Source organism: Podarcis muralis, chromosome 2 (genome assembly GCF_964188315.1).
Source record: "Podarcis muralis chromosome 2, rPodMur119.hap1.1, whole genome shotgun sequence".
Taxonomy (NCBI): domain Eukaryota; kingdom Metazoa; phylum Chordata; class Lepidosauria; order Squamata; family Lacertidae; genus Podarcis; species Podarcis muralis.
In genome coordinates, this window is record NC_135656.1 from 82167123 (window position 1) to 82181066 (window position 13944).

Consider the following 13944-nt stretch of genomic DNA (forward strand, 5'->3'; position numbering starts at 1 on the left):
ACCTTGCTGCTTTTTGCGGCACATCACTGTGAAAAGTGTTGCAAATGCAGAGACGACAACCAATGGAACTGTAATGGCTATTGCTCTTATCGGCCCGGCCCATGGGGAGTGCACTTTGAAAAGTAGAGGAAAACCACTAAATTAGCTCTTCTCAGATTGTCATATTCTTAACGATCTCACTTTCTTACTGTCATTGCTGGCAAGCCTACATTAACTAAATGGCTTCCCCCCAATACTGATATTTAAATCATATATTTGCAGTATGTCGTTCATTTCTATTAAGTCCACTGTTGTGCATGCATCACAAATAGAGGGCCCCTCTCCCATCTCTATGTAATTGGTATGGGGGGGCGCTATTGCAAAAATTCCTCCACCCTATATATCTTTCCATCAATTATCACAATTATAGAATTCACCATCAATCCAGGGAAACTAGCACACAGTAGAGGGTGATCCACCAATGGCAGCCAACAGGGTGCCCTCTGGGTGTTGTTAGATTAGACTGCACTACAACTCCCATCATCCCAATTACTTTCCTATGGGTGATGGGAACTGGAGTTCAGCAACTTCTGGAGGGCATCATAATGGCTGTCCTTGCTGTACAAACTCCGCCTTGTAGAACAACCCAACCTCAAACATGCTTCACACTATTTAACATTGTGTGGATAACCCATTACACAGGGTACAGCACTGACGAGAGAGGAAGGGCCTCTGCCCTCTTCTTTTGATGTAATGCAGGGGTTCCCAAACTGTGATCTGCAGACCACCACAAGCTTCATTCAGGTGGTCTGCGGCATGTCTGTGAAAAACACAATCTGAATTCTATGGAATTCAAACTGTAAATACAATATAAGAAATAAAGGAAGCAGCAAAAATACAACATAAGGAATAAAAGAAGCAATTACAATAAAATTAAACATCATATAGCATTTAAGCACAGCACATTACAACTGCTGCAACAGGCGGAATAATCATTAAGTGGTCCACCTCAGCAATTTTCAAGTTATCATACGGAGAAAGACCACAGCTGCAAGAACTTTCAGAGCAAAGGGTCAGTGTAGAGCTGGCCCATAACTTTTAACCTTAACTGGGAGTTAACTGGAGATTAAGAATTATTCTTCAGATGGAAATGGGAAATTAACATCTCTTTCAAGTAGAAATATATCATACCTGGTTTTAATGCATAATGCATTGTTTTCCTTGTTGTATTGGTATCGTCAACCAGCTTTTTAAAAATGGGAGGAGAAAGAAATTTTAAATGCTTTATAACAATATCTATTTTTAGAGATATGACAAATCACTACTAAGTACCCATGAGTCAAGAAAAAAGTGGTGTTACTGGTAAAATAAGAATTGTGTACACTTTTTATTCATTTGATGAATAAAAGTGATGATTTGCCTGTGTGACTGAGTCCTTTAGCATCAAATACAGAAGCTTAGTATTGCCTCAAACACAATCCTTTTTAATAGAATTGATTTCACAGAATCAACTGTGAAGCATCCAGTAAACAAAGAGCAACCACACGCTGAAAACATGAATGAACCAGTCTGGCTTTTTTAAAAACAACAACAACAACAACAACACAAATTAGAGCTATGAAATTAATTAGACATGTTTGAAAAAAATTAAAAACGTCAAACATGTTGAAGAGTCTCTCCAACCCGCAAATAACGCTAGTGTTAATAAGATAAGAATCAAGGTTTAAAACTCTTCTTTGGATCAAGAGTTACAAAGATAGCTTGATTTCAAGCTACCACCCCTATTTTTTATTTGCATATAAGCAACCTTTTCACCATGGCAGTAATGTAATGATATAGCATTGTCTAAGTACATTCCCAGCTTCAAAGTAGATGCAAAATGCTGACACCTTTAATTTTGAAGAAGAACAATTTCTGTGAGCCCCAACTTCTCAGACTACAAATAATTGCATTACCTCTATTATATAATCTCCTGGTGAGACATTCTGAAGAATACAGCTTGTGACATCTGTATTTTTTTCCTACGGAGAAATGAAATAAATTGTTTTCTTGTAAGTCATTTGTATGCATTTGAATGCTAAGCAGAAGGTGCGCTCCCATTAAAAATTAGTCAATTTGGAAATTCATACTGCATCTGAAATTCACCCAGTACAAATAAAGGCAAACACAGAACAATGTTATTAAGCCCAAAGACTTTGGAGTCATTGATCGAATGAATGAATGAATGAATGAATGAATGAATGAATATTTATTATTTTTACCCCACCCATCTGGCTGGGTTTCCCCAACCACTTAATGTCTCACATTAAGACTTCAGAGCCCATGACCTAAAATCCAATAGTGAACACAGGGCTGTGTTCCTTCCCAAGAGTCAAATGAGAACTCTGCTGCAATCACAGACTGGCTCAGCTGGTTCAGAGCCAAGTGTATCAGACTGCCCAAGGGAGCAGATTCCAAAGACAAATACATATGATTGAAAGCAATCAGTATTTAACCCAAGGAAATTAGAATTGCAGTTCTTGTGGCCTTTGGTGAAAACCTTACATTAGCATTCAAGAGAAAGATGTACAACTTTAAACGACCCTTAGCCCAGATACATTGATTACTGTTCCCAGGTTGCAAAAAACCCCAAAACAAAACTCCCTACCCCCACCCCCAAAATGCAAGAGCACTTGTAAAATTTAAACCCAACTTTCACTCTCAAAAAAAATAGCATGCATGTATACGGATATATGATCGAAACACTGTGGTGTATGTCTGTGCTATCAAGTACTTTGCATGGTGCAGTACTGAACTCTAAATACTGCATTATCCTGTTCTATGTGGATCAATCCAATGTGAATAGAAATAACTGCTAAGATCCCACTGTTGTGGCACAGAATGATTGAAAGAAATCCAAGTTTTGCACAGTGGGCATGATCCAGGCAATATTGAGCACTTTCAAATCCCATTGATTTCAATGGAGAAGTCAGGCACCCAGTGAAATCTATCCTATTGAAAAAACCATTGCATTCAAAAATGTTTCAACTTTGGTGGGAGTGTTCCCAATGGGTTTTCCTACTTAGAAATTCCTGTGAACAACGTAGCATATTCTCCGCTCAGCTGTATAATCAGTGAACCTCATCCCAGAAAGTTCACTTTAAGTACACTGATGAGGACAGCAACCCCGCACTCATATTACATCACAATCAAAGATACACTGGCAGCAAGTCTGCTATATCCAGATCACAATCTGGGAGGGAACATGCAATTTGGAAAACAGAGGGGCAAAATGACTGATGCATGAACACAGTTCCTGGAAATTCTACCACTCTTCCCTAATCAGAGGCCATGCTGCTGCTGATGCCAAATGAAGTCAACAAACAGAGGGAGCCAATCCACACAGACCAGTCCATTTAGAGAGAAGTATGGCACCAGATCTAGGACTGGCAAGCTGTTTTGCCATTGAAATGGGTGCCCATAACTCTGCCCTCGTTCATCCACTCCACCAGTGTGCTGGGTGCATAGATTCTGTGTGCCTGTTGAGATGCAGCATGTTTTTCATTTCAGCAGCGTAGTGGAGCTTCTGCTGAATCCTACTCCTCTTCAGCCAATGTTAACTCCTATACAGTCATACCTTGGTTTTCAAACAGCTTAGTTCTCAAACGTTTTGGCTCCCAAACACTGCAAACCCAGAAGTGACTGTTCCAGTTTGTGAACTATTTTTGGAAGCCGAACATCCGACAAGGCTTCCATGGCCTCCGATTGGCTGCAGGAGCTTCCTGTAGCCATTCACTTTGGTTTCCGAACGTTTTGGAAGTCGAATGGACTTCCGGAACGGATTCTGTTCGACTTCCAAGGTACGACTGTGTTAGGAACTGTGCCCTAAATCTGCTGGAAATTAGGTCCGCCAGCACAGAGCTGTTAACACTTAACTATCAGTTAGTCAAATTTATTTGCTAAAAAGCATTGGGCACCACTAAACTACAACCAATCAACTTGTGCGATACATTTTAACATAGATGAGCCCCAGCACATTGGAACCTGTTTCATGCAGTAAAATTTTGTCTGGTCTGTTGGAATGCTAGAACAAATATAGAAACCATGTGACATATTTATCCCTATCAACCAGTACGGAAGATTTTTATTTGTTCTGCTCAAAAAGGAAACGGTCCAAAGAATCTCTTTCAAAAACTTGTCCCTACAGGAATTTTATGCTTAACAGTTTCATGTACAGAGCATTGTGAACCATGTTATAAATCATGCTCAGCCAACCTGTTTGCAAGTCTTCTGTTTGAAGTGTCCTTCGTTTTTAAGTTTGTAGTGCAGATAATAATATCTGAATCCAAAATTATGCGGTGCATGGTCAAAAGACACGTGCATATTAAAGCCTTGCTGGGTAACGTTCAGATTCCTTGGCTTCCAGACTATCAAGGAAGAGATATTTAAACATTAATTACTATTTTAGGAAAAACCATTAATTATACAATCTTCATTTAAGGAATGCTGAGCAAATATTTCCACTTACAAGGTTTGCAGGCTAAGTTTTCTGGCTGCAGTAGCAGTTCACAGGCTAGCAAGGGGAAAAAACAATAATGGATTCTTTAAAACTCAGGTTTTACAAACAAGTATACACCCTTCCTTTCATCCTTGATGAGTCCAGGTTGGGTTATATCATATATTATATCACAGGCTTCAGAATGTCAAAGAATCATTTATCTGTTACCTGCCTAGAGTCCTTGGAATAAGGCAGGTCAAGGATTCCAACAAATAGCTTACACAAATATAGCAGTTTCCCATAAATTTGCTGGGCATCATATAAAAAGCAGGACCTCCTTTACACCAGCAAGTCATGTGACCCTCACTAAATGAAGAAGAGGAAAAAGAGAACCCCAGGGTCTCTTAACAATTGCTTAATTGTAGCATCAAGCAATTATAGCATGAAGCTTTGAAAAAATGGATTCAGACAATCAGGTTACTCATAGGATGGCTGCAATTGTCATTTGAATCTTATCCTGATAGGTGACAAGCAGAGGCACAACCTTATGATGCTATTTTACCTTCCTAAAACCAATCATGGGGAGATGGGGGGAGGGCCAGAGCAATCTGAATGCCATTAAATGAACTTATTATTAATGTATCAAAACATTTCTTAACACTTCCTGTATTGTTGACTCTGATTCCCATTCCCATCTTTCTCTCCAAGGCCTCCAAATTTATGTGAAGTAGATTTTAGCTGGAAGTGGAAACTTCGGCGTTTCAAGTTGGTACCTGCTTTCCTTAAGACGCAAGACACAGGTACCTTTAAAAGCAGAAAGCCGCAATTGCCAATGCACTTACGCCGAGTTCTGAAGAAAAATGGGTGGTAGTTGCTTTCGTTCTTAATGGATGGGAAAGGGACAACCTTCACAAAGTAGTCAGTTTCAAATTTCAGATTGACAAAAGACTGAGACTCCACTCCCTGCAAATGGTTGGGGGAGGGGGGGAGAGAAAGAGAAGACAGAAATTAAAGCCAGTTAGTAACGTATTTTAAAGCTTGCTGCATGGTCAACTTGAGTGCAAGTATGTTTATTTGCCATCTTTTTTCTTTGCCAGTGCTTGAAGCACATGGGAACCAAAAGGGGACTAGACCCCTTACTTTTTTGAATGACTTAATTAACAACTCTCTTAAGGAGGGCACAGGCGGGTTCATGATTTTGCAGAAACTAGGGCTGGTGGGAGTCAGGATTTTGTAAAAGCCTCTCTCTCTCTCTCATAAAGTGCTGGTTCTTGGTATAAACACAAGCTAGAAGTCTCTTGGCTTGTCCCATAATATTCTGATCAGAAGCAACCCCTCCCCCCGCAAAGTAGTCATACACTTTCCTTCTGGCACTTCATAGAACTATTTCCTTGCTGCAAAGAGGTAAGCAGGGGAATTTTCAAAGAAGAGTAGTATGCTGTGCTCTGATAAAAACAGGGGAAATGTGTTCTAATAATCAAGGTCACGTGTACCAGAAGCTCCACTAACCTCAAATAGGCTTCTCATAAAATAATAGTTCTGGATTTTTTACCCAAATTATTCAACACTTTCTAAAAAAATACTATTTCCTTAAAATACACTACTTACAGTCCATTTATAACTTGAATTCAGCTGCTTTGGGTCTTTTAAGACCAACTGTTGACATTGTCTTCCCTCTGATTTTAACTCTTCAAGTATTACTCGAAAACCCTTCAGAAATTCAATACCTGCATACATTTAAAGAAAAAATCAAATACATATTTAAAGGCTGGATGTGCATGTGTGTTTTATATATGATGGATATATCATTCATCAGCTGGTTCCTTCCATGTGACCTTCCCCTCCCAAAAAACTTTGTACTATTAATGGTGCATCATATGAAAAAGCCACACTACAGTGGTTCCCACAGCGTTGAGCTAATGCTGGAAGAGGCTCTGTGATATTAAAAATGCCTGGTGCCAACCTGCAAATAACCACATTTTTCTTTTTTAATGTAGCATGTGTAGCACATAATAGCACATGTAGGCTCTCTATCTTGCTTTTCAAAATTTGCTAGATGATGAGCACAAGCTGCGCTTACATCCTGCTCAGAGGCAGGCAGCCACAAAAGTTGTCTGACCTTGGCACGCAGCCAAGGCATTTGGATGCCAGGCCTGTGTCCCTGAGCATGTGCTGAGGAGCACTTGAGAGCACCTCTCATGAGCAGCAAACAGTGCCTCCAAAGTACAATTCAACTTGAAAGAGCCCCAGGCCCCAAGCTTGGAGATAGGAAGAAAGCCCAAAACACCTACTGAATTTCAGAAGTGTTCAAAGTGGCTACAGTTCTGAAAACGTCAGATGAAATTTGGTTTGGATGAGGATCATGTTAAAAATGGTTACAAGGCTCAGAAACAAAGGGTGGGGTTTTTCTTTTTGTTTTTAAGACAAGGTGCTTTGCATAACTGGCCTACAAAGAATCTTGTAAATCACACACACTAAGGAAGAAAGGCTAAGTTTGCAATCTACAGTGCTTACACCATTCATGAACAAAACAGATTCTGAGTAAGAGGCTGAGGTGAAAAAAGAATCTAAGCACAGCGCTTGATAACTGTGTGTGTTTATAAAGACTGGGGGACGCTCCCATAGTCCAAAAGTACGTAAACCAAAACTGGATTACCATAGTTCAACTCTGGATATTTGTTGCGTTTGAATGCAGGTTTCGAAACTACACACACACACACACACACACACACACACACAAAATATCTTATTTCAGGGCTCTAAACGATCTTGCAATGGGAAATACAAATGAGCCACCCACTGTGTTCTTAATATTTAGAGGAACAAAAGCAGTGTTTGTGCTAACATATAGACCATGAAAGAGAAGAGTTAACGGGCTCCCTGTTACCTGAGATCCTTCAACTACAGTTCTCTCTTGATGCTTTCAGAAGGATTAACCTCTGATCATTACAAGAGAAAGCACCAAGCTTTGTATCCCGTGGAGATTGGATGCAGCCAAACCTGCAGCTGCAGATTACCAATTCAGTAACTCTGCACTCTTCGAAGCATTGAGTATCACTTTCACATTCCTTCTCTCTATCTCCTCATTGTTTTCAATTCAAAATTCATCAGCGGTAAGCTGCATGTTATCAAGCTTTAGACATTTTTCTATTTCCACAAAATATATTTACTAATTCTTCAGCAAAGTACATTTCTATAATCAGTTCATGACCTCAGCCCTTCTGAAAGGCTAACAGATTTAAACACACACTGAAAGACACAATTGTTCTGTAAGGTGTATCCCTGCATTGAATTTTGTTTATAAATGCTGTTTATACTTTCCTTACTTTATTCTTGGAAGGTACAAGAATTCACTAAAATCTATTTCCAATTAAGCATGTCTCAAATCACAATTGTAAATGGAAAGCAGGAGAGGCACAAACAATCTAACCTAGAGGGGGATGAATCAAATTGTGCACCTTTAAGGACCAGTGATTTTAATGGGAGAGGGTAAAACATGCTCCCAACCATTCAAACCTAATCTAGGCTGAAACTGATTTTCAAAGGACTTCTTAAAGATTTAGCAATTGTACAGAACTTGCCATTTTTAAAAAAATGGCGAGAGTACCATTTGAAACATTGCAAATAAGTGTCCTTCAGGCTAGAGTGCTTAGTTTAGCTTATTTGGACAGCCTGCAGCTCTTTTCCTAACAAATTTTCTCAAGTTTCTAGCCCAAATTTTAGGGGGATTAGTTTCAGGAGATTTGAGAAGACCCGGATGGTGACAATAGCAATTCTACTTGGAGTGTCCATGAACAGAAGTCATCAACTAATTGCTACTACAAAGGGCACATGAGCACAATTTCTTTTTTATTCTACTTACCAATGGGATTTGCTGTCCACAGTATTGTCACGGCAACTTGATCAGAGCATGCATACTGGCTAATAGTGATGTTCTGTACATCACCAATTACATGCTTTCCCAGTGAGCTCAAATAAGGAGTACAGTCTAAAGAAAGAACAATTGGGTGAAATACATTTAATCCAGGCTTTACGCAAAGACACATTCACGAGCTTAGCCAATATACTTTTTAAAAAAAGAGTTCTGCAGAAGATGTTCCTGCTATCTATCAAGCCTCATAATTCTGTTCTCTAGATGACTGCTCTGAGATCACCACCATGATATAACTATAAATTAGTGAAAGCTCCTATTCTGCTGCACAATTCAAATGAAGGACAGCAAGAGCTTCCTATTAGCAAAAATAGAAACCTGTCTTTTAATAGGAAGTTTTGAGCAAGAGCTTCCTGCAACATCTGGATCAAATTAATAGCTAGCTTTCCATTTTTGGATTCCTGTTGCTAAGGCTTTATGATCAAAAATGACAATCTTATTCCATTACTTTTGATTTCTTTTCAGAAGAACAAAGAACAGATTTCGGGTAAATAAATCTTTTGTACTTGACAGAAAATAGCTTTTAAGAATACTGACTAGGGAAAGGCGGAAAAAAGGTATCCATGGTCCATATTAGAAATAAACCATTAATGACAAAATTTTATGTACTATGAGATAGGGTCCAATGTTAACAAGGAAAGACAATTCAGCAAGAATTAACATTGTAAATTATTCACTTTTATGGGGTTAAACGTGGGTGGATCGTAGACTGGCTCTCTAGTCTCTGTTATTTCCTCATGGTGATGAAGGCTGTAGTCGTTATGAAATACCCTGTATGCAGCAACTACAGTAGTGAGAGTATGCAAGAATGGCTCCCTTGGACTTCCTTTCTTCCAAAGCCCAACCAAAGATCCAGTAAAAACCAGTATCATCTGCCTTATTTGCATAAGCATGCCATAGCATGTAAGTAGCTTAAAGCCCTTTAATTCTCTTCTCTGTGAACAAGTGTGCTGCTGCAGACAGAGCACCATCCCTAGTGAGATCCAGCAGGCTTCTTTCCATTCTAGATGAGCAACTTAAGACAATTCTTATTCAAACAGGCATCCCTCAGTTACCAGAGCTCTCTGAATTTTACTGTTCTGTTTATTTGTTCTGGTGAGGTTGCTTTTTATTGATTTATCATTTTAATCGTCTTTGTTGTTACAAATTGTGTTTGTACACTGCTTTGATATTATGCATACACAGTTTTTTATGTTGTTACCTGTAACAGGCCTACATTGGGTGCATTAACCTCTGGCCCTCCAAATGTTGCAGGAATATAACTCCCATGATGAGATCATTGACAAAGCTGGCTAAGGCTGATGCTCAACAACGTCTGGGAGATTAGCCACTCTGCTCTAAATAATTAGATTAACTAAGTAAAATGTGCTAATTCAACAATTCTCTATTATCACTGTTGATTTAAAAAAAAAATAGATTACTTCAATACATGGTGTTAAAAACTCATTTACTACATTAACAAATGAAATGAGTAAACGTGTTTCCAGAGGAAACAGGAAGGAGAACTTACTGTCATACTTAAAGGTGATATTAAGTAACCCGGGATTCTTTCCAATTGGCGATAAAGCCTACAGAGAAACAAAAGAAAAGTTTGTTGTACACTAATTACTTTGAATTTGAAGATAACTTGGACTCAGCTCACACATGAATTCATTTGGCTCTTCTATCTCTGGTGACTTTAGCTGAACGTTAACCGCCTCCATTGGAAAGCATTGTGCTTCAAGTGATCTTTTGTTAGGAGTACCTGTCCAGATCAGAAGTCAGGAAGAAACCAAGTAAAAGTATGAAATCCATACAACTGTGATAGCTATTTAATGCATTTAGGTTGCACACATAGAATCAAGAACATGTGAAAAATTAGCTCTACACACACACACACACACACACACACACACACACTTATTCTTCAGGTGAATAAACTAATGCTTGCATAGAACAAGTTTAACTGAGATTAAAGTAATGTTGTGATAGAATAACTTGGGAATGAGGCACATCAGCACTTGAAGACTCTTCAGTAAAGAAAACTGCATTTTCAGACATCTGAATTTGCAGCCTATCTACCCTTGTTCCAACACTTTGAATATCTTGTACTACCACTAAAAATTGATACTCAAGAATGAATAATGAAAATAATAGCTAGATTATCTAACTACAGTTGACTATTTCCTTTCTTTCACAAAGCTTTTGCAAAACCTGCCTGGGCAGCTTCTTTAAACCACCCCTCAGCACTATTCTTGGCCTCTATAATTGTGGTAGGAAAACCAAGCACGGTTTTCTATTCTCTCAGTACAATCAATGGATTAAATTCATTCCCTACCTCCTACAGAGTTGCAACACAAGTGAATTTAGGTTAGGAACTCCAGGCTAAAAGTTTGTTTTTCACTTTAAGAGGCTTTTCATCCTGTGGGAATGTATTGGAGAACTGTTCTGAGTGATCCTGCATTTCAGTTTCCAGCCATTCCACGTTAAAATTTAAATCAGCTGCTGATCAGACATTCACTGTTTATAAAGCACTAATACCTGACCAATTATGACTATTTACTGGGTTGGGATTTTACTGTTCAAGCATTGCTTTAAGATGCCAGATACTCTTACCAGCTCAGAGGAAAACTGTTATCCATTTTAACAGGATGCCAATTTTAAAAGCGTTCCAAATTTTCTAAAGCCATGTGGTGTGAGCAATGGTTAAGAGCATCAGACTAGGACCTGAGAGACCCCACTAAAGTCCCAACTCAGCTATCAAGTTCACTGGCTGACCTTGGGCCAGTCACTGCCTAACCTACCTAACAGGGTTGTTGTGGGGGGGGGGTTAAATGAAGGGGGAGAACCATGTACACCACCTCCAGCTCCTCTGAGAAAAAGGTGGGCTATAAATGCCATAAATAAAATAAAATGAATAAAACATGGAAAATCAAACTTCTGGCAGTATTAGGTTACGAATGAATACTAATTGTGCTCACAAAACATGTAGAGGAATCCCAATGAGATACAATTATTATTTATTACTCAGCAGTCCTCTGTAAGTTCCTCCCAAGGGATGTATGCTAATAGGTGTATGGTTACAAAGCAGAGAAGGAGAAACTTTTCTAGTCACATTCACTCAAATGTACAGTGGTACCTCAGGTTAAGATCTGGAGGTCCGTTCTTAACCTGAAACTGTTCTTAACCTGAGGCACCACTTTAGCTAATGTGGCCTCCTGCTGCCGCTGCCACTGCTGCATTTCTGTTCTCATCCTGAAGCAAAGTTCTTAACCCAAGGTACTATTTCTGGGTTAGAAGAGTCTGTAACCTGAAGCGTCTGTAACCCGAGGTGCCACTGTAATCTTCCGGAGCCATATGTCAGTGGTGGACAGAGCAAGGGGTGGAACTCTTACCCACTACATTCCAGCAGCCAAACAGGAGTCAGTGGTTTCTACATAGGCAAGCAAGAGGATTGCATAGTCATGCTATATCTCTTCCTCAGCCTCCATTCAGTCCTCTTCCTATAAAGCAGGAGCAACAAGCTATGCAAGGCACAGTGTGGGTTTCAGCAGCCGTGTGAAATATTGGTCTTGCTTTGGGGACAATTGTGTCTCTACTGTCTTAGCAACAGAAGCACAGGTTTTACAGTGGAACCTTGGTTCTCGAACAAATGCCTTGGTACTCGAACATTTGGGCTTCTGAACGCCGAAAACCCGGAAATAAATATTCTGGTTTTCGAACATTTTTGGGAACCCAAATGTCTGCTGTGGTTGTTGGCTATTGCTTCCAGGGCGCCTGCACCAATCGGAAGCTGGGCCTTGGTTTTTGAACGTTTTGGAAGTCGAACGGACTTCCGGAACGGATTACATTTGAGAACCAAGGTTCCACTGTAGTATCAAGTGGCTCCAATGCAGAGCGTAGTATAACCAGCTACTTGCATCTTGGGCTGCTAGGGCTGTCATCCAGGTTGGATGCTTCAACAGCCAGCCAACAAGTGTGTCGTTCCAGTGCAAGGGATTAGGCCACCTGCCATATAATTTCTATACTACATGTGATGGCCCGCAAGCAAAAAAGCATTTCCACCCTTGGTCTATCCTGATGGTACAGTGGCTCTCTAGAATCTCTCTCTGTCTTGCTACCTAAAAAAACCTTATAACAAGAGACTGAACATGGGGTGAAAAACACATACCGGTACTTCACCACTCAGCTATGGCCTATCCCCCAAGTCCTTCATAGGGGTTTAAGCAACTGCAAAACCATGGTGTGTCTCGATTAGACACGCTCCTGTAAATTTGCAGGAGGCCATGTTTGGTAACAGTGCTGCACTAAACAAAAGGATTCTGTATCATCAGAAGCATGTATAAACCTGTACTGTCGCTCACCAACTTTAAAAGTCAAAAGCAGGTGTAGGGAAGGGAAAACAATGCATCCGGCTGTAATTAGCATCTGAGTCAAATCTCTTTTAAGGAGATGTAAACTGCTACTTAAAGGATCAAAACAGATACTGTTTAGTGCTTTCAGAGTGCACCTTGTAATCTGGCTACCCTGTCTAGTTGCCTTTTCATTTGCTTATCTTATCTTTAGGTTTGAGCATATCAAGTTTAAAAAGGTTTCCTGAAACAGGAAGGAGGCAAAATTACCTCCCAGTAGTCTCTTCTGTTGTCGCTAAATTATGCCTTGTTAGAAGCAGATGGAAACCTTTTCAGTCATTTACTACTAAACAAGAACATAGGCCAGCCACAAAAAGGGTGGGGAAAATGTTTTTACTATAGTGGGTTTGTTGTTGGCCTATGGTAAACTCATCCACTTTATGTTACGAGTGCTTGCCACAGAGAACATAGGCCATAGTGGTCAGGACTGGATTAGTTGCTGTGTGAAAGCACCATACAATCTGCCATCAATCCCCTGAATATAAATCCAGGGCCTAGTTAGTAGGAACACACACTGCTGAAAAAGGAGAAAGAAGAAGGTGAGCTATACTGCAACACTGAATACTATTTGGTGTCAAGAGCAATGCCCATTCTCACAATCCCCTCTATACATGACAATGCAGCATTGAGTCAACATGTGCAGCTTATCAAAGATCCTCTTTGTCAGCCTCCTCAGGTTAAAGTATTCTGCATTCATAACTGCCTCAGCACATGGCTCTTGTCAGGGTCTGGCCCCGCCAGACAGCAGGGTGAAGTGATATAATAATAATAATAATAATAATAATTATTATTATTATTATTATTATTATTATTATTATTATTAATTATTTATACCCCGCCCACCTGGCTGAGTCTCCCCAGCCACTCTGGGGGGCTTCAGGAGGCACACTGAAGAGAATTATTGGTCTCTGAATGGTGCAGCGAGGCTTCTTTAATGCATTGGGATGAGCAGGGTATGGGTGTGTGGGTGTTTTAAAACCACAACAGCTATACACCAAGCCAAGCAGAGTCAGAACAACTGACCTTTCAAAATGTGCTACCACCGTACTTAGGTAGCACTGTGCTATCCATTTCACTTCTGTTGGTTTATGTATTGTTTTTCTGCCTTTAACTTCCTGCCCCAGGCGTTTCAGAACTTTAAAATACCAAAGGATGACAAAAGAGAA

At 39.8% G+C, this 13944-nt stretch overlaps 1 protein-coding gene across 2 annotated transcripts in view; it reads right to left on the reverse strand.

Annotated features, from left to right (window-relative positions):
• Window positions 1-13944, reverse strand: part of IL17RD (interleukin 17 receptor D) — a 51821-nt gene that overhangs the window by 6264 nt on the left and 31613 nt on the right. For both annotated transcript variants that reach the window (XM_028719103.2, XM_028719102.2), the window contains exons 2-10: window positions 9898-9955; window positions 8319-8444; window positions 6065-6183; window positions 5299-5419; window positions 4487-4531; window positions 4234-4385; window positions 1935-2000; window positions 1171-1225; window positions 3-113 (exon numbers count right to left, since the gene is read on the reverse strand). In XM_028719103.2, the coding sequence (XP_028574936.2) occupies window positions 3-113; window positions 1171-1225; window positions 1935-2000; window positions 4234-4385; window positions 4487-4531; window positions 5299-5419; window positions 6065-6183; window positions 8319-8444; window positions 9898-9955 (853 nt within the window). The remainder of the gene's footprint in view (window positions 1-2; window positions 114-1170; window positions 1226-1934; window positions 2001-4233; window positions 4386-4486; window positions 4532-5298; window positions 5420-6064; window positions 6184-8318; window positions 8445-9897; window positions 9956-13944) is intronic.